General features: G+C 44.9%; 2 protein-coding genes across 3 annotated transcripts; both read right to left on the reverse strand.

The window, feature by feature from the left end:
• Nucleotides 1-196: 196 nt before the first annotated feature.
• Nucleotides 197-9,507, reverse strand: ppp4cb (protein phosphatase 4, catalytic subunit b). Of its 2 annotated transcripts, none has more exons than XM_072666762.1 (9): nt 9,220-9,507; nt 6,918-7,195; nt 5,737-5,788; nt 3,600-3,650; nt 3,354-3,455; nt 3,094-3,267; nt 2,645-2,771; nt 2,085-2,274; nt 197-1,158 (listed from the first exon to the last, which is right to left on the reverse strand). In XM_072666762.1, exons 2-9 carry the CDS (start codon nt 7,013-7,015, stop codon nt 1,029-1,031), a joined length of 924 nt encoding a protein of 307 aa, XP_072522863.1. In that variant the 5' UTR covers nt 7,016-7,195; nt 9,220-9,507; the 3' UTR covers nt 197-1,028. The 2 variants fall into 2 exon arrangements, with proteins under 2 accessions (XP_072522863.1, XP_072522864.1); XM_072666763.1 differs by lacking the exon at nt 9,220-9,507 and adding an exon at nt 9,007-9,213.
• Nucleotides 9,508-10,683: 1,176 nt separating this feature from the next.
• On the reverse strand, nt 10,684-22,314 carry LOC140544311 (uncharacterized). The gene is made up of 6 exons (XM_072667791.1): nt 22,157-22,314; nt 14,206-19,305; nt 13,517-13,727; nt 13,226-13,314; nt 11,696-11,802; nt 10,684-11,000 (listed from the first exon to the last, which is right to left on the reverse strand). The coding sequence occupies exons 1-6, from the start codon at nt 22,211-22,213 to the stop codon at nt 10,937-10,939; spliced, it is 5,628 nt and encodes a 1,875-aa protein (XP_072523892.1). The 5' UTR covers nt 22,214-22,314; the 3' UTR covers nt 10,684-10,936.
• Nucleotides 22,315-23,474: the final 1,160 nt, after the last annotated feature.

Raw genomic sequence — 23,474 nt, forward strand, 5'->3', positions numbered from 1 at the left:
AATTTCTGCCTCCAGCTCGGAGGGTGTTTTTCCTTGCCACTGCGGCCTTTGATCTGTCCATCTCCTCTCCTGTCCTCTTACTGATTCCTGTAAAGCAGCTGTTTATTAAAAAAAAAAAATCTGATTTACGAACATCAGTTCATGGTTGCAAGTCAGTGGTTGCCAACATGCACCAAGCCAACACCAAAAGCCAGGATTATGTTCATACAAAAGTACAGTTTATTGTCACAAATAATAATAAAAATCAACAATTAGAACTATAGAGAGAACAGTTGGAAGAAACAAAAAAAAAACAAAACAAAAAACCCGAAGCAGGTCTAAAAACAGGTTGGTTCTGAGTGTTGTGTTCCGATTCTTTCCAGTGTACGTTTATAACTCGCTGCAGCAATTCCTTCACAAGAAGTCAAAATCTGTAAGACTGACTGGAGAGGGGAGGGGGTACCAAAACAAAAAAGATGCATAAACTAGAACAGAGAGCAGAAATGGTCACTTGCGCTTTCCTACACGTTTAAAACATAAGGGAATAGAATGGAAAGAATATACATAATAATAATAATAATAATAATAATTAAAAAAAAGTAATGCGGATAAATCCGATAGCCTGCAGGTGAGCTCGTGTCGCACGCTAGCGTTCGGTGCGTCTCCCGAATCCGAATGAGTCTTTGCCTCAACTGTCCATAGTGCTATTCACATTAGTTAGAAACAAAACTGCCTACAGCTAACAGCATACTTGTGAGCGCGGGTGACTTCACAGCAGTACAAGAGACTACATCTGTGTGAGTGCGTGTGTGGCAAGAGAAGTCCAGATAATACAGATGATAAAGTGTGTGGCGAGGAGGAAGAGAATGTGCTGAAGGTAGATGTTCATAAAGGACAAAAAGGAAAAGTAGAAAAGACTAATGATAAAAAAAAAAAAAAAGAGCACAGTTAAGACAGTCGGGCGGGGAAAAGGGCGGATAGATATAGAAATACGAGTGGACGCAGGGCTCCACTTCCTGCAGAAAAACGATCCTAAAGTCACGGCAGCCTCACAGAAAGTAGTCGGCCACTGGCTTTTTGGAGGGAATGCCTCGCGTTTCCTGTGGAGCAGCTTCGAAAATGATAAACTCCTTCTGCAGGTGCTCGTCCAGCTCCAGGATGGCCGCCACATTACCGCACCTACAACAGAAGAGAGGCTGGCTAGTAAGCTTGCTGAACATACGGTCCTCCAACGGTTCAGCACAAGTACCGGTGTTCAACACTGGACTTAGACCACCACCAATCTCTCTATTCTGTGTGACCGACGGCCCCAAATACATTAGTCTCTCTCCAAGAACTCCTCCAGACCTTTTAGTTTGGTAAAAGGCTGTTTTTCAAAACAGTGGTGCAAGGCTTCGTTTGCTCTGAGGCACTCGGACATAAAATTAACACACTTACTTACATACTTCTACATCTAAACATAAACGAAAGGGGTGTGAATTAACAAAAAAATAAATAAATAAATAACCCCGACAAACAGTAATACCATATACCGCAGTATTTAAGAATGTTGACAGCATTACAGTATTCTTGAGGTGTGCGATTTCTAGTTCACGGCCAAATAAGCTCCTTCCCCCTGAGCCTTTAAGAGAGCCGAAGGGTGGTGGTGTGGTGGGAGCTCTGAAAACAGGTGGGAAATAAACAAGCCCACCGTAGCGAGTGAACCTGGAGGAGCCAGTCTACAGTCGAAGACCATTCCCTCGACTCCGTGCTCTCAGATATGAGGCATCATCCTCTAAACAGGTGTGATTTGAGTCCCAGTTAGCTGTTGTGTGGTGTTTAGCTTTGTAGCTAACTTATCTAAGCCTAGCTAGCTGGCTGGCTACAAGTCCAAACCCAGCAGAAGCGGTCTCTCATTTCTCTTTCCTGTTCCTCCAGGTTTAGATTAAATGTGCTTACAGATAAGTTGTACAATTGTCTTTGCTTAGCAATGTTAGCCTAGTCAGCCCTAATCAGGAACCCCCTGTTCCTTTAAGTAATCAATAAGACATCTGAATATATCCTACGGTGTTCGGTTTAAAAGTAATGGACATTAAGAGCTTCCAAAACAAGCAGTGTACACACACCTGTAGCAGTAGTTGGGAGCCGACCACACAGTGAGCACAGTTTCGTTGAAGTGCCACTTGTAGCCCTCCATAACAAGCTGGTGGGCTCTGCAGATCATGTCGATGTCGTTGGCGGCGTTGAATTGGGCCACGACGTCACTGCCGAACAGATATCCTGCTCCTCTCGGGCTAACTCCCCAGCCTGTTGTGTCTGTGAGCGCAAACACAATGAACACAGTTCATACGCTTGAGGCAGAAAGGTTACTTCAGGTTAGTCCAAGATTCAACACTAGGCCACTGTACAGACCGACATGGTCAGCCAAGCCAAAAGAGAATTAGCTGATGATGGAGGGAGCATGTTTAAGGCAGTAAGTCAGCCTACTGCTGAGAGTTAAGCCCTCAGTCTTGTTCTCACTGCGAAAAAGAACATGATTATAGGGCCCAGGATTTCTCAGACGCAAGATTAAGCCTAGGCTGAAATACTACTGGCACTGCAATTATCTTTGGGACAGCTGCTCATGCACTGCTTATTCTGAAATCAAGGGCATTAAAAGGAGTTTCTGATGATTTTGTTGAGTAACCTTCAGGGTCCGACCACAACAGGTCACACATTGGCCCGTCGTGTGGCACTTCTTGCTTCCTGTCGATGGTCCTAATCTGGTCCAGAGTCTGGATGGAAGGCGAGAGGCCACCGTGCACGCAGAAAATCTGTGGGGGAAGAGACGGCTCACATCAGTGCTGAACAGATTAGACATGTTTGACCAGTGACTCCACGAGCTTACCGAGTCAACAACTGTCTCCATTTGCACCCGTTACTCATCACACATACAAATGAAGGATGCATCACAGATCACAAATACAATTATTTCCAACAATTCAGAAAAGGTGCCAATAATTTTGTCCAGAATGGGGTCAGATTTGATCTTAGCTTTTTTCTGTTATTTCAGTGCAAATAAAAGAAATAAGCAGGTTCTAGAGGAAGTGAGGGTGTGGCCGTGAGTGAAGGTGAACGAACGAAAGGATGACTGACCTTGCCGTCGATGATGGCCGAGAGGGACAGGTAGTCGAAGATTTCCGTGCAGTACCTCCAAACTGTGACCGAGCCGTACTTCCTCAAACACTCGTCGTAGAAGCCGTACACCTGCGTGATCTGCCTGGACTCGTGGTTCCCCCGGATCAGCGTGATTCTGTCTGGGTAGCGCACCTGAGGTCGAGGAGAGGAGGCTTAGATAAACGCTCTATCGGCAGGAGACAGAGTCAAAGAGCAGCCAGGAAACATCATCAACAAACCTTAAGGGCCAGAAGTAAGAGGAACGTCTCCACACTGTAAAAACCTCTATCCACAAAGTCTCCCATGAAGAGGTAGTTTGTTTCTGGAACATCACCACCCACCTAAAACAGGAAGGGGACACTTAAACAAGCAAAAGCGAAAATCCAACAAAAACAGAAGCATTAAAGCTAATATTAAGTTTATTAAATCTAGGTGTATAAAAACAGCCAGGCGTTTAAAGCTGCCAGGGTGTGAACGAGACTCACTCTGAATAACTCCTTCAGGTCATAAAACTGTCCGTGGATGTCACCACACACCTGTAAAAGAAAGAATGCGCTAGGTTACGTCATTTAACCAAGCGTGGCAGCTGCAAGTTGCACAATCTGCAGACTACGCTGCGTGGGCCGAGCAAATTCCAACGTGACGTGTCGAAGGCAGAGAGCCAGAGGTAGATCGATGGCCTCCTTTCAATGACATTTTCATATGACATGACCCCTGACTAACGACACCATCAGAGACAGATTTGTAAAACTACATCTCAAACCCCTTTATTATAAATGATATCATTTATATAATATCATATAAATAAATAAATGAATGAATAAATAAATATAGTATGTTGATGTACATTAATACACAGACACACATTTATTCATTTAGCAAAACCAAGAAATAAGCCCAACCAGCCTCTAGCCACATCATCATAATTACGATGGATATCCATATATACTTTAAAAATATGAATAATTTACACACACACACACACACAAAAAACAAGACCCAGTATTTGGATCAGATGTTTTTATGATGATCAGCGCAAATTCAAAAAGGTGCGTCCAAACTTTTGACGGGTACCCTATGTTGTGAGAATGTACACGTACACTATTGATAACTGATTCTAAAGTCTCTGCTGATGGAGATAGCAGCTCTACCCTCCAACCTCACTACTCCACAGGCCTCTATAAGATAATCCTTTATTAGTCCCACAGTGGGGAAATTCACAGTGCCACTGCAGCAAAGGCATGGCAAGACACTCAGATGCAAAACGTAGATAAATTACCAATATATACACAATATAAATAATAGAAGCCCAATATTATTTACAGATAATTGCAAATAGAGTCTGCTAGCTGTCCAATTCCACCGTTAAGGTACGCTGCTGTGGAGAAGGCTGCATTCTGCTTCACAAATAAACTATAAGTACATAATTTGGAAAAGCCACGGTGTAGAAACATGTAGAAGAGCGAGCAGAACGGCCGGACGATAGAATTATCAGCCTCATTTAAAGCCTCTGCTGCAGCTTAACATTCAGGACTGCATCTCTGTGTGTGTCTGTCAAGGCACTGAGCTTTAAGACGTCACTTTAACCTGTACGGGTTCAGTGAATAACCTGAAATGGTACAAAGTCCGGTGACCTCAGATGCTACAAACGTAAGCCGTAAAGTGCAAGCAAGGCTTTTTTGGGAACAAGATTTTGGATAATTTACAGCTTGTCTGCAGCCATTGAAGTAAATAAAGGGGGGGGTGTCCTCTCCTTTAGAGATACACCAGAGAAAGCTAGTGTGTGGTGAGGACAGTCTCCTACACAATCTGAAGAACTGAGTTTCTGGAGTCGACAGCAGTTTGTGTGATTGGCAGCTCACATGGCCACACCTTGTAGCTCCGCTTAACACTGGAGCAAGTCTCAGATAGTTTCTGCTGTGAAAAAAAGACCCGGAGTTACAGGCTCGACTGCAGGTGGAGCGGCAGTAAGAAAGGAAGTCAGCGCTAAGCTGGTAAAATGAGAAAAGCAGGGAATGGGGGACTGGACCACGCAGCACTGCCAACTACTGAACAAATTTGAGGGTGTTCTACATCTTTTGACCAATAGTGTTTCCAGTAGGTGACTTGTTCACTAAATGTGTTAAATATTAAATAAGCCACCTAAATGCACATAGTTTATTATTAGCCATTATTACCATGTCGTCTGTATCAGTGCTGATACTGGAGCCTAAAACACAGTCCCGGAATCAGTAATGCAGAACACGAGATACCATGAAACAGCGTTCTGTGCAAGCAGCACGTCGGCACTGCGGGACTATTTCATGCTCGAGACGCGCAACGCTCAGTCTGCCCACCACTAAAATCTGTAAGAGCAGTGTTTTGAGAGGTGACGGACCTGAAAGTGCAGCTAAGTGTCCGCAGCAATCTGTACAAACCGAAAGGTGCAGAACTCTATGCACGGCTGAAAGTCTGCCTCGGTCTGAACGGCTTCAATGTGCAAAAAGAGCTGGGGGTGTTTTAAAACTTTTGGCCAGTCGTACAGATACACACACACACACACACACACACACACACACACACACACACACACACACACACACACACACACACACACACCAAGTCAACCCCTTAAACACTTACTGTGACTGGAGAATCCACTCTCTGTACGTTGCTCTCCTCCACAAGAATCTCTCTAAAGAACACACACAGACACAAATCAACAGAGATCATCTACACTAACATACTTTGGGAGGAGGATTTGATGGCATAGAGCCAAACGAGAGCATCAGTGAGGTCAGGTACTGACGTTGGATGATCGGATCTGACACTCTAACTCAGCCCAAAGGTTTTGGATGGAGCTCCATCAGTACTGAGAAGCCCACTGCCCAATGTCGGGGGGCATCATATCTCTGCATCAGGCACAGCGACCATATGCTTATACGGTCGCGGCTGCTCCAGAGCGCAGTTGGTTAAACAGCGTGTTACTGAGCACCTGTTAGCAATGGGAGCTAAACTCCAACAGCTAAAGAAGAATGTAAAATACATTGCATATTTTAATAATATTAATAATAATAATAATAATAATAATAATAATAATAAAGGGGGTTGTCCTATCAGAGCTTCCTTCTAAATAATTTCGCAGCACACCTAACAAAAAAAGGGAAACCCATTTCACCATTACAGTCAGTCACTCTTGAGGTAGACTTAAATGAGTTATATGGACAAAAGTATTGGGACACCCAAATAAGCTTTTATGACCTCCCATTGCAGCTCTAACAGCAGGTATGGAGCTCTCCTCTGCACTACGCTCCGAGCTCAGTCCTGACCCCGCTCTGTAACTTTACGTGGTCGGACACTCGGTGGCTCCTCCTAAACGCTTTCACTGATCAATAATACCACGCATGATGGTGGAAGATCTAGAAGGGACAAATTTCACCAGCGGGCTTGTTGCAGCGGCGCCTCCCATTACAGAACCAGTGAGTCTTTAGGACCACCCATTCTTTCACTAATGTATGGAAAGGCAGACTGCATTTTATACCTGTGCCAATGGCACTGAAGGAAACATACACCAGAATTCAATGATTACATTGTGTGTCCCAATACTTTTGTCTATTAAGTGTACCTGAACACATCTGCGGCAATCTTCATCCTAATCCTTTTTGCCTGTTGCAGCCAGCTGCCTCTTAACTTTGAGGGTTCAGACATTCATACATCTGTGGTGTTGAACTCGGTAGCGGAGGCGCAGCAGACGGACTAATCAGAAAAGCTATGATAAATTCCTTGCGAGGACACGGCCATGTCCGGCTGCTGCGGTTCATTACCTGGCTTTGGCACACAAGGCTTTGACCTCATTCTCCTTGATGAGCTCACACCTCCTCAGCTGGTCAATCTGTCTGTCCAGATCGCTGACGTCACTCATGGTGAACGGCCCAAACAGAGTCTGTCAGTGTCTCCCCACACACTCGCGTCACCGTCCGCAGCCTCCTGCTACCCACGCGGCTTCTCTCAGCGCTTCTCACACAGACTGACGAGGCGAACACACACACACACACAGCACTTAGAGAAGCTTAGAGGGCAGGACGAATGCGGGTGAAGCCACCTGTGGAAGAGAAATGAAGAAGATGAGAAAATTAGAACATCGCAGGAAAAATCTAACATATTTAAACATCTGGACGCTTGATCGTCTTCATGTGATCAACGCTGAGAGACGTAGGTCATCGAACTAAACTTGCACAACTGAAAAAGTTCAACCTCCCACACACACACACACACACACTCATTACTACTTCAACTGTGTAGCAGCAGAACCAGGAGCAGATCATCAGCTGCAGATGATCAGAACATGGTTCGAGAGGATTCTGGAGGAGTCTTGTCTTATTAAAACCTTTTTCAGACGTTTAGTCTGATCTGCTCTCTGCTCTCACGGCATGGCCAGATCCAGAGAGCTCTCTGAGGTCTTCAGAAAGAAGGCTGTAGATGCCGAGGAGTCTGGGAAGGGGTTTAGAGAGAAAGATCTCGGTCAGAGCGGTTAGAAACCTTTACAAGTGGAGCAGCTGACCAACATGGGCCAGGTCAGACCGTCCTAGAGCAGAGACCACAGGTCTCGCCACAGTGGATGCCAAAGGGGTGGTCTCCTGGTTCCCTCACAGTACTGCACAGCTACTGGTCACACTCGTGGACATGGGGGCCACTGGTTTTACCAGAAGCAACTGACTGGTAGGAGATGAAATACAACATTTAGCTACACAACTTAACTTAAATGCAGCTTAATTACACCACAATACACGACCACACTTCCCAGCAGGTGTCCACTCCCATACCACTGCATAACGAGTGGAGGAAAAACATGGAGTTAACTGCTAGTTCTCAAAGTTAAACCCTACTTTAAAGTCCCAACACTGGTCAACTGCACTTTTCACTACAGACATCTTTACGAGTCCTGTTTGACTGGATGAAATCCAGCAGATTTGGAAGAGAAACCACTGCACCGAGTATGGTGATGGTTAGCTTACTAGCATTAGCATTAGCATTAGCACTAGCTAGCTAGAAAGACTTTGGGTGGCGGTTTTAAAACCCGTCTCTGCTGGTCTATTTTGTCTATATCAATAAAAAATATCGCGGTAAATATCACCTCCTGTAAAAAAGTCCTTAAATACTGCCTTAGCTATTATTAATACCCATTAGTTGGTTAGCTAGCCAGCTAGCTAGCTAGCTACAGTACCGTCGCTTAACTTCGACAACTTCTAGCCAGCCAGCTAAACTACCGCGAACTACAGTTTCAGACTCTTAAAGACTTACTTTTCCACTAAAATAGTCCGATATTACGATATTACCAGGTTAAAAGCAGGTTAATTAGCCCCAGAAACTCTTGACGTGCGTCGTATAAAAACCAGCGGTAGCAAATGCAGGTCCAGAGTGGGGGAAAAAAATCCACTCCAGGATCCAGTCCGCTCCAAACGCAGGGGCTGAAAGTAAAAGTCCATGCCGGGATTTGGTTCCAGCCAACGCTGCTGAGCTAGTCCAAGCTGCGGCGGCTGCTGCTGCTGCTGCGGCGGCCGCAAAATCCCGGGGTGGAGTCTCACCGCCCGGACCTGGATTTGCCACTATTGGCGGTTAGCGGAGGTTCGGCGCTGCATTTTTTTTTTCTCGCAACTTTTCTAAACTCCCAAAACGGAATCGTGAGAGAACGGATACGAAACGAGACCAAAGTCTTTCCCAACGAGTGTGATTAATATTTAAAGGCATTTTTAGACATTTTTAGAACTGCGACCCAGTCGACCAACTAGGCTGGCTGGCTAGTAGCTAGCTATAGCTAACGGAGCGGCGTGTCGAGAGGAGGCGATTTCCGCGGTTTACAAGTTTTGCGGACTCGCTTGAAGTACAGAACTACACGTAGAAAACTACACGTACTCTTCTGGTGCGATTCTGGGTTGATCGGGCGAACACAATCCGAAAGAGCCGACGCTAGCTCCGTTAGCTCCGTTAGCTCCGCTAGCTCCGCTAGCTTCACGTCGCTTCACTTAGCTTAGCAGCCAGGGCCTGAAACGCTGCCACTCAGCCAGCCGTTCACAGCGAACCGGGCGCGATCTCGAGATTTCGACGCAAAGGAGCTGGTTAAATTACCTGGTCCGCTTCGATGTCACTTTGAATGGGTTCAGGAGGAACCGTATTCACTTAAGCTGCGACCCGGTTTTCCCCCCACTGTTGGCTTCACCGGCTCGTCGTCCTACCGGCTTTCAGCACCTCCCTCTGCCAGCCGTCCAGTTTACATCACTAGCCCAGACAGACAGACACTCTCTCGCCGCCTAAAGGCCAACAAAACCCCACTAAATACCACACTGCAGCGAGAAAACACACTGCTATGCATAGATCGGCCACTTCATTAACACCACCCCCTTGTTGCTACACTCCCTGTCCGGTCTGGCAGCTCCACTGATCACACAGGAGCACTGTGTAGCTCTATAACTCCAGACTGTGCCCCCATCTGTTCCCCTGCAGACCCTCAGAGACTGCTATTAGCCTCCTTCCACCCAATGTTTGTTCCCCAATGATCAGGACCCCACAGAGCAGGGAGTATTTGGGTGGTGGGTCATTCCAGCCATCAGCGTCCAGTGAGCACTGATGAGGAACTAGAGGATGACCCATGCAAACTGAGCGCCAACAGAGCCGAGCTTCTGTCACTGACTTGGTGGACCAGCTCGGTAGGTCTGATCCACTCGTACCACCAGTGTCCACCACCACCACCACCACCATGTGAGTCAGTCTGGCCCTGCAGTGCTGAGAATGACCCACCACCCACCCAAATAATAGCTGCTCTGTGGTGGACCTGGTGTAGGGTCATGACCTTTTTCATGGCCGAACAAACAGGGTGAAAGGGGGCTAAGAAAGTACGCAGAGAAACAGACGGGCTACACAGTGGATGATAGAATGGACAGTGAGTGTAGAAACAGTCAGGTGGTTTTAATGAAATGGCAGGTCGGTGTTTGTGCATTTGTAAAACGGAACGTGACTGAGATGCAAGAAGTCATTCGGAGTGGTGTGAAACTCTCCGTACTGCAGAAACCCGAAACCACAATTGTTCACCGTGGTTGTGAATGGAAACAGGCGTTGGTTGCCATGACTACTACACAAATATAGCCCATATTTTATTAACTATCCAAACCCACCAGTGAACCCACACAAGTCGTCAGATTCTTTTCTCACGGACTGATGATGATGATGATGATGATGATGGTAAAATAGTGGAGCATCTGAACTAATGCAGTTTTCTTAGGGACTACTTTTTGCCGCACTACACCCTAAAGGCAGCATGTATCCCTCCACCATTTTAATGATATGCGATTTTAAAAACAGGTTTTAGACCCAGGATCGTCTCAGGACTCTGGTAGAGCAGCGTCTCAGACATCAGGAAGTGTCTTCATCACCATTAGGTGGAAGAACTTTCTGTAAGGGAGCTTTTATAGAGGATCAGACGTCTCCTTCCATTCATTTCCACTGTGGACAAGTTGTACTTTAATTTGTTTCTAAACTGAAGAGCTTTGCACCAAATGAAATATCACAATTACTGAGATCATAGTTGTCCTTAAATATAATTTGCTCATTTATTTGTTTAGATAAAAATATTATACAAAAATCTCATTTAAACCCATTTTTACATTGCACAGTCAATAATAATAATAATAAGGAAAGGCATTTTTTTTATATTGCACCATGGAGGAAGAAAGACTCTGACATTGCACTCTGGAAGAAACGGCAAGGAAAGTGGGGAAAAAAACCCGAAAAAAAAAAAACAATGAAGAAGGCCTGGTGAAATAGCGAAATTCTCTTCTGGCGAAGCTCTTCACTCTTTTCCAGTCTTTTTGAGTTTGCTCTTCAGCTCCGACATCATCAGTGGGTTCCCCATTCTAGGTACACACAAAGGACAATGTTCATTAATTCAGAGCAAAATTAGCAAAATTTAAATTGCATTAACAAATCGCTGCTGTCCAGTGAATGTCCATGCATGTCCATTTTTGGTTTCCTCCATGGTTCGAACCCTGTCGCTGCTTCTGTACACTGTGTGAATAATTCTGGAGGAATGGACCAATAGAAATGCTCTAAATGACTTGGAATAAACTCTAAATGTACATTGACTTCCATTCAGAGGTATGACCATGTTTACCTTCACCTGTAAAGTCACCATTTTGGAGATACGTGTTTTTTTTGTTTTTTTGGACAGCTACAATATAAACTATTTTAGTCTAATTTTCAGTTTTAATGGATATTTTAATTAGTGGGAATAAAGTAGTGCTGGATGATGAAAAGACTGTACCCCGATATTCATAGACAGTTTTTAATACATGATATTTAACGTAACACACATTTAGCGATTCTTAAAACCTACTATGCAAATATTCTCCTATACCGAGTACAGCAATTTATATTCAGAATCAGCAGTTAAACCAGTCTAATCGCACTGTATGTAATTAAACTTGCGGCTGATCTGTATTCTTTAAGCACTGATGAGATCCTCAATGTAATTAGACATACGGTTTGTCACGATACGTTAAAATGTCATCATATTTCCCCACCCCTAGGCTAAAGTAGAAAGTGTCCATACCCAGGATGTCTCGGGGGTGTCCATTTGGGTTTGTTAACCGGCTGCTCCTGCTTGACACTATCCTCCTTTGGCTCTGTCTCTGTGTCCGATTTCTGATCAGGAGGAGACTGAGGACAAACGAGAAATAGTCAGCAATAAATATCGTATACAGCCAGTCAGATGCAGGAGTGAGCTACCGTCTGTTCACACAGTCCAGTGCGACTGCTGTTTGTGGAGAGCATCTCGTACAGTCTTGTGCAATGGTTAGGACACCCTTGGTTAACTGTGGCGTAGTGAACACAACCTCTGTAGCTAATAAATTAAAAAGAAATTATAATAACAATTGGAAACAATTCAAAATCATCAATATGGCTTATGCAAAAGTTTGAGCACCTTACCTAGTCAGGACTTAGTAACACCTCATTTGGCAGAAAGTACTGCTTTTCGGACCAGAATATCCTTTAGTTGTTGTATTTAGATGTTTCTTTACTAAAGGTGTCGAGATATTCTTGAGTCCTTGAGCTGTTTAAGGCCTATTTTATAGTGTTTAGGTCAAGGGATTGTAAGGGTCATTATGGATGCGAGGTACATTTACGTAAATTATGCAGTTTCTTTTTTATAATAATTACATTTTTTACCACATTTCCTACCAAACATGGAAGGCTAATTACCCAATCTCTGTTCACATAAACTCCTCCCATCACTAGCAATGCCCCCAACAAACACTAGGAGGCTGAAGCCACTGCCTCTTTTCCAACTGCTGCTGATATAGGTAGTTGTTAGCTCTTACACAACAGCTAACAGACACCTGTGCTGACCAACATCACACTAGGAGTGATGTGGGAAGGACGGGTCACCAACCCACCCCTGAGAGAGCAAGGCCGACTGATGCTGATGGCAAGCAGCAAAGTGGCAGTGCCTTAGTGGCACCGGCTTCAACGCAGCCCTAAAACATGACCGATCCTCCCCATGCTACGCCGTTGGACATGTGTTTTTTTCTTCATTTTTTCTTTGTCCCTCCAAACATACCTCACAGGTTGCAGGTCGATGTTTCCATCATATGACTCTTCCACAAAGATTACGTTTTTATACAAGCAAGGCTGCACAGTAGAACAGTGCACCACCCTCTTGACTCAGCTGAACTCATAAGTGGGGGGTTGGGGGTTTTGCCTTTCCTACCAGCATATGATCAGTTCCATCCAAGAGCTTTCTTGGTCTTCCAGATCTAATCTTGACCTCCACAGTTCCCCTGAATTTGCTAAGAGGAGCCCATAGTTGATGAGCATTGGAAGGTTGGAAGAGAAATTTGGACATTTGATTGAGCTGAGAGTTTGCAATTACATATGTGCTCATCAAGGTCTGAAACCTTGAGGGTACCCAAACTTTTCAGCAGGCCACACTGATCATTCCGATTTTTCATGGTTTTGCAAGACATAGTAACTGTAGAGCAACTGCATGCAGGATTGGCTGAAAAAGTTGGCTTGTGTTTGATTAGATACAGAAGACCGTATGCATGAAGCTTCAGTTCTGCTGTAGTTTGCATGGCTGTACCTGTGTTGATACACTCTCAGCATCTCCCTCTTCCCTTATTTTTCTGCCAGCATCTGTTTTTTTCAAAGCAGGGAATCCCGCACCCAGACCTAAACATCATAAGAGGAATTACAGAACACCACAACCACAAACCATCTGCAAATTAGGTGTTCAGTTCCAGCAGCAGCTCACCTGTTTTCATTTAATTAGCCATTAATTAGATAAAGTAAGCACTGGGTGGGAACTGTAAATACTGGCCTTCCTCCAGAAGAGGGCTGGAAACGCTGGACAACATTGGACTTTACAACTTACCAGGTAGTTTGAATCCAATGACTCCTTTTTGTGGCACCGAGATCCCTTCTGCTTGAACCTTTCTCAGAGGACTGGGCTGTGAAGGGCGAGTTGGTGCCAAAGGCTCCACTGAAGCCTTGTTTATGAGCGTACGCGGGTCTTTGGGTGGTCGAACGAGGGGGTTCTTCACTGCAATTTTGGACTTCTGGACAGTGCAGTCCAATGCAGAGACCTTAAATAGTAAAAAACCAGTGGTCAGTTCTAACATGAAAATTTTAAAATCGATGAATTATCAATCACAGCTGAAGCCAAGGCACGCTGACCCAGTACTGGCCAAAAGCTGGCTTTATACTGAGCCAGAGTCCACAGACTGGACAAACACCAACAAACAGGACCATCCTAAAGCAGAGGGCTTCAACTCCAGGCCTTGAATCCTGTTTAGCCTGGCTCCTGGGTTTTGTACTCGCTGCTATTTATGATACTAAGAGGCCAATCAGTTACAGTTCAGGTAAGTACCAATAAGCCCAAAAACTTAGATTTAAGCCCAGGTACTAGATTCAAGGTCCAGAGATGCAGACATCTATTCTAGAGATTGCTCAACAATTTACACACTGGTTACAGCCCTACGTTTGGGTGTGCTGGTGTTTGTTGGAGGTGGGTGTGCTCGAGCTTGTCAACAAAGTTTATCAGTCAATTGTTCAGTGTTTCACCTGCTGAAGTACGATCTTTCCTGCCCATTCCTTGGACAGCGGTGGTTTGTCCACCTCATCTTTTGCCAGTTTTTCGAACCCTCTCTTCAGTCCTGGTCTGCTTATTTTTTGCACGTTGGCGTTACGGTCAACTACTAACTTTTCACCACCAGCCTTTTTGTCCTCATATCCACCGAGATCCACCGACTCCATCTTCAAACAGTCTTCATCATGACCAACGTCCATTGCCTCTACTTGTACGTTTTGCCTATCCTTCACTGTACCATCTGAGAATTCACACTGCACCTGCAAGAATGCACTGCTACTCTCTGATGGTTCCAGGTACTCCCCCTTTGTTTTGGTCCAGCCTTTTTTCTCGTCCGCGTCCCTTGTCAATAAACTCGGCCTTTCTTCAAATTCTTGCTTCAGTCCTCTCATTATTCCCTCCACGACTCCCAACGAAGCAGTCCTGACCTTCTCATCCATGTCCTCCAGTAATCCAACCTCGGCCTCATCAGGGCTTTCTACGTCTTTGCAGCCTTTCCCTGAATCCTTCTGCATCCTTCCGTCTAATGCTGGTTCACTCTCTGGCAGGCTCAACTCCCCCGAGTATCCCATCTGGTGTCCATGCGGTTCAACAGCTGATCTGTCTCGCACAGTCCACTCCCCCTGACTTAACAGACCCTGACTTCCAGACGCGTCATCCAGAATAGACGCTTCTGATCTTCTGATCGTTTCCGAGGTCTCTCCAGTTGTAAGAGTTGACTCACTGTCTTCCTTTAAAGCGTCGGTTTCAGACTCAGCTTTCTCACACTTCTCTTCGGTTACGACATGCCCACTCACAGCTGTTAATTCAGTGCACGCTTCAAGCACTTCCACTTCCGCAGTCAGGCCCGTCACTACATCCACACTCGTTGCAATGGAGTCCCCGCTTTTGTCCAGTTCCTGTGGTGAAGAACTTGGCATTACATCAACAGATTCATTTGCAGTTTCCACTGCTTGCTCTGCAGAACCAGACTCAATCTCCCTGGTTTCTCTTTGCATGCTACTGAGCTGCTCTTCAGCTGAACCTAATTCATTTCCATTTCCATCAAATGCAATTTCTTGCAGAGATCCCTGTGCAAGGGTCGATTGGCCCATGGTTTCCTGCAGAGCCAACTGTTCTCTCGCTATGGGCAGCTCGTGCAAACGTCTCTCCAGCTCTGCTGGTTTCTTCACAACATCTGCTGCAACTTCTGCTCTGACCTCCTGTTGAAATTCTGCGGTTTCGCTTTGGTTTCCAGGCTCTTCCGCTGCAAGTGCGATGACTGACTCACGGTCTTGCTTAATCGCCACTTCTGGTATCACAAGATCACAAACTGTGTCATCTAACTGCTCCACTTTTGTTTTCAGTGCTGCTTCTGAGCTGCCTAACTCGGTGGTGCTAGAGGGTTCATATTCGGGCTCCACCATTTCCTCTGTGAATCCACTTCGGGGTTCACGCAGCTTCGGCCCAAGAAGGTCCAGTTTTTCACCTATAAACTGCTCACACAACTGCTGATCCACTTCCTGCAGCCCACTCTTTAGTGCAACCACAATCTCTTGTGCTGTTGCCTCATTGAGGACATCGCTGGCTTCGCTGTCTAGCACCAAGGCCGCCTCATTTTCAGTACCTTTGCTAGAGAGTTCTAGGTCTTTTTCCATCTGTTCTCCTGCAGGTTCCTCCAAAAGGTTACGTTCAGCCGTGGTTCTGCCCTCAGTAAGGGTTTCCTTCGGCTCGGATTCACAGAGGTCAACAGTTTCAGCAAATTTCGAGTCACTTAATTCCTGACTGATTTCATGCTGCTCATCTTCTATGGTTTCCTCGATCACTTGCTTTGATTCTTCAAGAACGCTGAACGATTCTTTTTCTGGTGTCAGTGCTGCCTCATTTTCAATACCTTCGCTAATGGGTTCTAGGTCTTCTTCACATACTTCTGCACCTTCCATGCGTCCCATCACAGGTTCCTCCAAAAGGTCACATTCAGTCGTTGCGTCTTCCTCAGTAAATTCAGTTCGGGATTCATTCGGTTTTGATTCAGATTCAGCAAATGTTGGTTCACAAAACTGCTGTTTGGCTTCATGCTTCTCATCTTCTTCAGCAACACTGATTGGGTCTGTTTCTGGTGTTGATGCTTCTTCATTTTCAGTACCTTTGCTAGAGGGTTCTAGGTCTTCTTCATGTACCTCTACAACCTCCATGTGTTCAGCCACAGGTTCCTCCAAAAGGTCACGTTCAGTCTTTGCGCCTTCCTCAGTAAATTCAGTTGGGTGTTCATCAACAGTCTCAGGAAATTTGGAGTCACTTGATTCCTGACTGATTTCATGCTGCTCATCCTCTATGGTTCCCTCGGTCACTTGCTTTGATTGCTCAAGAACGCTGATCGATTCCTTTTCTGGTGTTAGTGCTGCCTCATTTTCAATAGTTTTGCTAGAGGGTTCTAGGTCTTCTTCATATACCTCTACAACATCCATGCGTCCAGTCATAGGTTCCTCCAGAAGTCCACATTCAGTCTTCACACGTCCCTCAGTAAACGCAGTTGGGTGTTCGTCCAACTCCGATTTACAGAGGTCGACAATCTCAGCAAATCTGGATTCACTCCATTGCTGACTGACTTCATGCTGCTCATCTTCTATGGTTTCCAGAGTCACTTGCCTTGTTTCTTTGGTGACACAGACTGGCTCTGGGGCCGCTTCATTTTCAGTCGCTTCAAATTTCGAGTCACTTAATTCCTGACTGATTTCATGCTGCTCATCTTCTATGGTTTCCTCGATCACTTGCTTTGATTCTTCAAGAACGCTGAACGATTCTTTTTCTGGTGTCAGTGCTGCCTCATTTTCAATACCTTCGCTAATGGGTTCTAGGTCTTCTTCACATACTTCTGCACCTTCCATGCGTCCCGTCACAGGTTCCTCCAAAAGGTCACATTCAGTCGTTGCGTCTTCCTCAGTAAATTCAGTTCGGGATTCATTCGGTTTTGATTCAGATTCAGCAAATGTTGGTTCACGAAACTGCTGTTTGGCTTCATGCTTCTCATCTTCTTCAGCAACATTGACTGGGTCTGTTTCTGGTGTTGATGCTTCTTCATTTTCAGTACCTTTGCTAGAGGGTTCTAGGTCTTCTTCATGTACCTCTACAACCTCCATGTGTTCAGCCACAGGTTCCTCCAAAAGGTCACGTTCAGTCATTGCACCTTCCTCAGTAAATTCAGTTGGGTGTTCATCAACAGTCTCAGGAAATTTGGAGTCACTTGGAGTCACCAATTTACAGAGGTCGACAGACTCAGCAAATTTGGTTTCACCCCATTGCTGACTGACTTCATGCTGGTCATCTTCTATGGTTTCCAGAGTCACTTGCCTTGTTTCTTTGGTGACACAGACTGGCTCTGGGGCCGCTTCATTTTCAGTACTTTTGCCAACAGGTTCTGGTTCATTTATCCAGATGTCCGCATTCTCCACCTGTCCTGTTCCAGGTTCCTCCAGAGGTTCATGTTCCATCTTTGCGATTTGCTCTGTAAATTCAGTTGGGGATTCGTCCAGTTTTGATTCACCCAGGTCAACAGTTTCAGCGAATTTGGATTCATTCAATTGCTGCTCACCTTCTATGGTTTCCAGAGTCACTTGCATCGATTCCTCGATAAGGTCAATTACTTCCCTTTCTGTTGTCGGTGGAATGGGTTCTGGTTCTGTTTCCCACACTTCTTTTTCACATCTACTTTCTACCAGTTCCGCTTCAACCAACTTTGATTCAGTCAGGTCAATTTCAGCTTCATACTGGCCCTCCTTTACAGTCCGCACAGCCACTTGCTTTGCTTCCTCGGTGGCCTTGTTTGGGTCCCTTTCTGGTGTCGGTGTCACCTCGTTTTCAGTACCTGTGCTAATGGGTTCTGGAGCTTTTCCAATTTCCACTATTTCCACTATTCCCACTACCTCCTCTGTGAATCCAAGTTGTGGTTCATCCTGATGTCCTGACTCACAGATGTTCAGCTGACCTGCTTCATGATGACCATCAGGTTCGGACTCTTCTTCAGACATTTCTGCCTTTTCAACCTGTGTTGTCCCGGGTTTGCAAGTGACTGCCACCGCTCTTCCCTCGCCAACTTCAGTTTGGGCTTTCTCCAGCTCGAATTTATAGATGTCTTGAACTTCAACATCTTGAATGGATTCCCTGAGCTGCTGACCTTCTTCATGCTGCCCATCCTTTATGGCTCCTTGAGTCCCTTGCTTTGTTTCCTCATCGCCGGCACCGATCAGTTCCCTTTCAGCCTTGGCTTCAGTCGTTTCCTCCTGGTGTTTTTCATCCACTTTGAGGTCTTTGTTTGAAGGAGCCTTTAAAAGGTCTTCCCTTTCCCTTGTTGAGTAGGTCAGCTGGGACAACACATCATCTGCCATTGGCGATGCACACGTCTCGTCTTGACCCTCGGTCGTCCCCCACTTTCCCTGCTCTTCTTCGCTCTCTTCGTTTCCATCCTGGTCTTCAGCATCTTTGACCACTTTCTCCTCCGAGACCTTCGCCAGACTTTCTCGACCACGCTCGTTTGTCAGCTCTTCCAGTTCTACGTCTTGGCCAGCATTCTCGCTGCTCACAGCTGCTTTTTCAGCACTCTCTTTCTTTGCAACGCCATCAATCACTCTTTCAACCCTTTCACTTCTGGAAATCCCAAAGTCCTGGCCTCCTGTGTTTGCCTCGATGGAAGCAGGTGCGTCAACAAAAGCTTCTTCAGCAAAATCACGGCTTCTTGCTCCGACCGCCTCGTTGTTGTTTTCCGAGGTTTTCTCACCGCGCTTCTGCTCCTGTGCTTTTTGATCTATGCCCTCTACAACAACACCAGTGCCAGTGCCAGCCTGTCTGCTTGTGCCACTCTTGCGTACGCTAGCCTTTTCCCACTGAACAGCAGCAGCCCGCACTCGGATGCCAGTCTGGGGGCTCACGCCTTGGTCGCAGGCCTTTGTCTCACTCCTTTCTTTCTCTTCTTCATTTTCCTTCAGCTCTCTGTAACTCTTGCTGACTGTCACGTCTGCGGCGGCGTCTTCTGCATTTCGTTTGTCCTCGTTTGAGACTTCTGGTCTGAGGTATCTTCCCACTGCCCCTGAGAGGTAACCCTGTGCAAAAAGCAAGAAACAAGCGAGTAGGTCAAAAACAGGGTCTGTGAAGAAGCAGAGAGAGAATGTGGCCTTGTTTCTTTTTACAGAGCAAGCATTTCAGAGAGAGTGAGAGAGAGAGGAAGAGAGAGAGCACAAATGAACGTAATGGACAAAAGTATTGGGACACCTACTCATTCATTGTCTCTTCTAAAATCAAGGGCATTCACACACACACAAAAAAGAGTTGATCCTGCTTTTGTTGGAGTAACTGTCTGTACTGCCCAGGGAACATTGTAGAGGAGCATTGCTGTGAGGATCTGATTGCATTCAGTGACAAGAATGCAATCCAGAGAGCATAGCTCAATGCTGGGGGGCTTTATACCCATCTAGCCCACACCTGGCATTAGGCAGCATGGTGCCAATAGGTTAATGTTTCTTGATCTGCTTCAGAGAGTCCTATTCTATTGGCAATACTTCTCTACAAGAACTAGACGACAAGCTGTGTGTGTGTGTGTGTGTGTGTGTATGCATTTGCACATTTGTGTCAGCAATGGGTGCAACTTAAAGTAGTTGAATGAATTGATTAGAAGGAGTGTCCACAAACATTTGGACATATAGAGGGTGAGAGAGAAAAACAGCATAGGAGAGAGGACGAGAGACAGGAATGGATGAGAGGCAGAGAGAGAAGACGCGAAAGACAATACAGGTGTGTGTGTGTGTGTGTGTGTGTGTGTGTGTGTGTGTGCGCGCGCATATATAGCACGGTACAGAAACATGAACTAGCTTGTACATAAAGCCACTCACATATCTGATATGAACTGAGTTGAACACATAAATCTAACCATATCCCTTTCTAACCTTTCATCTGAATAAGATCAGACTCTATCTTTCCTTTAATCTGAAAAGAAATCAGACTGCAGCTTTATTTTATTCTAAACATGATTAGACTGAAGCTTCATCTGAATAAGATCAGACTGCAGCTTTAGTTTTAACTGAATAAGATCAGACTGCAGCTTTAGTTTTAGCTGAAAAAGATCAGACTGCAGCTTTAGTTTTAGCTGAAAAAGATCAGACTGCAGCTTTAGTTTTAGCTGAAAAAGATCAGACTGCAGCTGTACATTTTAACTAAATAAGATCAGACTGCAGCTTTAGTTTTAGCTGAGAAAGATCAGACTGCAGCTTTAGTTTTAGCTGAATAAGATCAGACTGCAGCTTTAGTTTTAGCTGAATAAGATCAGACTGCAGCTTTAGTTTTAGCTGAATAAGATCAGACTGTAGTGGTACTTTCAACTGAATAAGATCAGACTGCAGCTTTTTTTATACTAAACATGATCAGTCTGCAGCTGTACTTTTATCTAAAAAAAAGATCAAACTGCAGATGTACTTTCAACTGAATAAGATCAGACTGTAGCTGTACCTTCAACTGAATACGATCAGACTGAAGCTTTAGTTTAGCTGAATAAGATCAGACTGTAGCTGTACTTACAACTGAATAAGATCAGACTGCAGCTTTATCTTTAGCTGAATAAGGTTAGACTGCAGCTTTATTTTATACTAAACATGATCAGACCATAACCTTACTTTCATCTGAAAAAGATCAGACTGCAGCTTTAGTTTTAGCTGAATAAGATCAGACTGTAGTGGTACTTTCATCTGAATAAGATCAGACTGCAGCTTTATCTTTAGCTGAATAAGGTTAGAATGCAGCTTTATCTTTAGCTGAGTAAGATCAGACTGTAGCTTTATTTTATATTAAACATGATCAGACCATAACCTTACTTTCATCTGAAAAAGATCAGACTGCAGCTTTCCGTTCATCTGAATAAGATCAGACTGTAGTGGTACTTTCAACTGAATAAGATCAGACTGCAGCTTTAGTTTTAGCTGAATAAGATCAGACTGTAGTGGTACTTTCAACTGAATAAGATCAGACTGCAGCTTTATTTTATACTAAACATGATCAGACTGCAGATGTACTTTCATCTAAAAAAAGATCAAACTGCAGATGTACTTTCAACTGAATAAGATCAGACTGTAGCTGTACTTTCAACTGAATACGATCAGACTGCAGCTTTATCTTTAGCTGAATAAGATCAGACTGCAGCTTTATTTTATACTAAACATGATCAGACCATAACCTTACTTTCATCTGACAAAGATCAGACTGCAGCTTTCCTTTCATCTGAATAAGATCAGACTGTAGCTTTACTCTCATTCGACTAGGATCGACATCTTTTCTAACTTAATAAAAGGACGGACGTAAAGCTTCAGTCTGATCTTCAGATAAAAGCACAACTACCCTGACCTTACTCTGGTCAGATCAGTGGACGCATAAGTGAACAGATCAGACTGTATATTTGATCTGAATGAGATCAGACTTGAGATCAGACTTTTTGATCCATTAGAATTGTCTCTTTAGGACCAACATGCAAATGAGCTCTGTTCTGATTGGCTGCCCTGTGCATTCCGGCTCGAACACTGCTTGTGACGTCAGCACGAATGGGCGGAGACGAGCTGCTGCAGGCTGAATAGGTTATACACTGTCATTTAGACTTATATAAGAATAGGAGATATTTATTTAGATAGAAATTCATAATCAGCTTTTCTGAAGCTTCACATGTGTGGTAGCTAGTATTAATATTATTATTAATAATAATTAATAATAATAATAATATGAATAATATTATTAATACAAATAATAAAGTTGAGTATGATACTGCCTCTTTAAGCATTCCCATCCTTCCTGGAGTCATCACAGCTCCATACAGCTCATTTCGATGGACCAGAGCTACAGTACCTGGACCTTCATGAGAGTCGTTGAAAAAACAAGCAGCTAGGTCCAGAACACAACGACCGCATGGTCACTCACCCAGACTGTCCAAATAGTGCGACCAAGTCGGTTCATTGAGCTCTCAGACCCGTCCATCGCGGAAGAACTTCAGGAAGAACCGACCGAAGTTCTCCTCAGCTCCTCAGCAGCGACTCCCTCAGAAACGCCGAGCTAGCCCAGGCTGAACGCCTCCGTCTCTTCAGTTCCTGATGCTCGCCTTCGACGAGACGAGAGGAGACGAGATGAGACGAAAGGAGACGAGAGGAGACGAGAAGCCCGCCCGCCTGACAGCAGAGGACGAGTTCTGCTCTGTGGTGAAGTTAAAAAAAAAACCCCATGGCTGGCCCGTTCAATAAACACCCTCAGAGCTGCAACGTCCGACCACAGCAGCAGTGAGTAACTTCTCTAAAGCAGCCAGAAGCTCAGCCAGAAGCTCAGCCAGAAGCTCAGCCACACTTCCCTTCACTTCCTTCACTGCTGAGACTTACTTCACACGCGCTGAAGCCCTCAAAGCAGCTCCTGGGTTTGATCAGAAACTACAAAAGATGTTTCATAGTTTCATAGATTTCCAAGTGTTTGTAATAATAATAATAATAATAATGAAAAAAAAAAAGATTGATGAATTGATTGATGACCTCCTTTCAAGAGCATCTCACCCAAACCAATCAATCATCTCGACAATTTTGGGGGGATTTTATGATTGTAGGGGTTTTGTTTACTGTGAGACGCTGTAAGACAGATTGGCGGACGCTTCTGGCAGAATGTCCCATAGGCCGAAAGGTCACTCCATAAATCCCAGAGGGGAACGTCACAGATTACGGTGGCAGCAGACAGTGGAAAGAGGTATAGTGGATACAGGTGGATACAGGTGGGCAATTTGACGATATTTTAGCATATTGTGATAAAATTCATCATTATATTACTTATATATTTAGATTGATATTATTCACAAATATTAGAAATCTCGAAATCTGCTCTGCCAGTAGGGCTGGGCGATATGGTAAAAATATGGTATCACAGGAATAAGGCGCCAGAGAATAGCTGGTTCGAATTCTGAGAGAGCACAGTTGGCCTTGCCCTCTCCAGGATGGGTAGACGGTGTACCCGGCCCTCTATGTATGTTTCTTCCAGCATGCCGCCAATACAGCATCACCGGGCAACCAAAGCGCCTGGAGGGACATATATACCCGTATACGTATACATATACATATATACCCAGGGACGTATATATCCATATACCCGGCTCTGACGCATTGGCCAACAGACAGCAATGGTCAGCAGACGGCCAGATCACCGTCTACCAATCCTGGAAAGTGGAAGGCCAACTGTGCTCTCTAGGGGGCGTGATCGGAATTCG

The sequence above is a fragment of the Salminus brasiliensis genome, chromosome 22, assembly GCF_030463535.1.
Source record: "Salminus brasiliensis chromosome 22, fSalBra1.hap2, whole genome shotgun sequence".
Lineage (NCBI taxonomy): Eukaryota > Metazoa > Chordata > Actinopteri > Characiformes > Bryconidae > Salminus > Salminus brasiliensis.

What these genes read in the sequence shown, in the direction of transcription:
- LOC140544311 (XM_072667791.1), bottom strand. Translation starts at nt 22,213, where the DNA reads ATGGACGGGTCTGAGAGCTCAATGAACCGACTTGGTCGCACTATTTGG. An exon ending in GCACTATTTGGACAGTCTGG is followed by an intron (nt 19,306 to 22,156) that starts GTGAGTGACCAT and finishes CTTTTTGCACAG; the next exon opens with GGTTACCTCTCAGGGGCAGT. An exon ending in CTGAGAGTGTATCAACACAG is followed by an intron (nt 11,803 to 13,225) that starts GTACAGCCATGC and finishes GTTTGTCCTCAG; the next exon opens with TCTCCTCCTGATCAGAAATC.
- ppp4cb (XM_072666762.1), bottom strand. Translation starts at nt 7,015, where the DNA reads ATGAGTGACGTCAGCGATCTGGACAGACAGATTGACCAGCTGAGGAGG. An exon ending in GCCTTGTGTGCCAAAGCCAG is followed by an intron (nt 5,789 to 6,917) that starts GTAATGAACCGC and finishes TGTGTTCTTTAG; the next exon opens with AGAGATTCTTGTGGAGGAGA. An exon ending in GCTCCCAACTACTGCTACAG is followed by an intron (nt 1,159 to 2,084) that starts GTGTGTGTACAC and finishes CTTCTGTTGTAG; the next exon opens with GTGCGGTAATGTGGCGGCCA.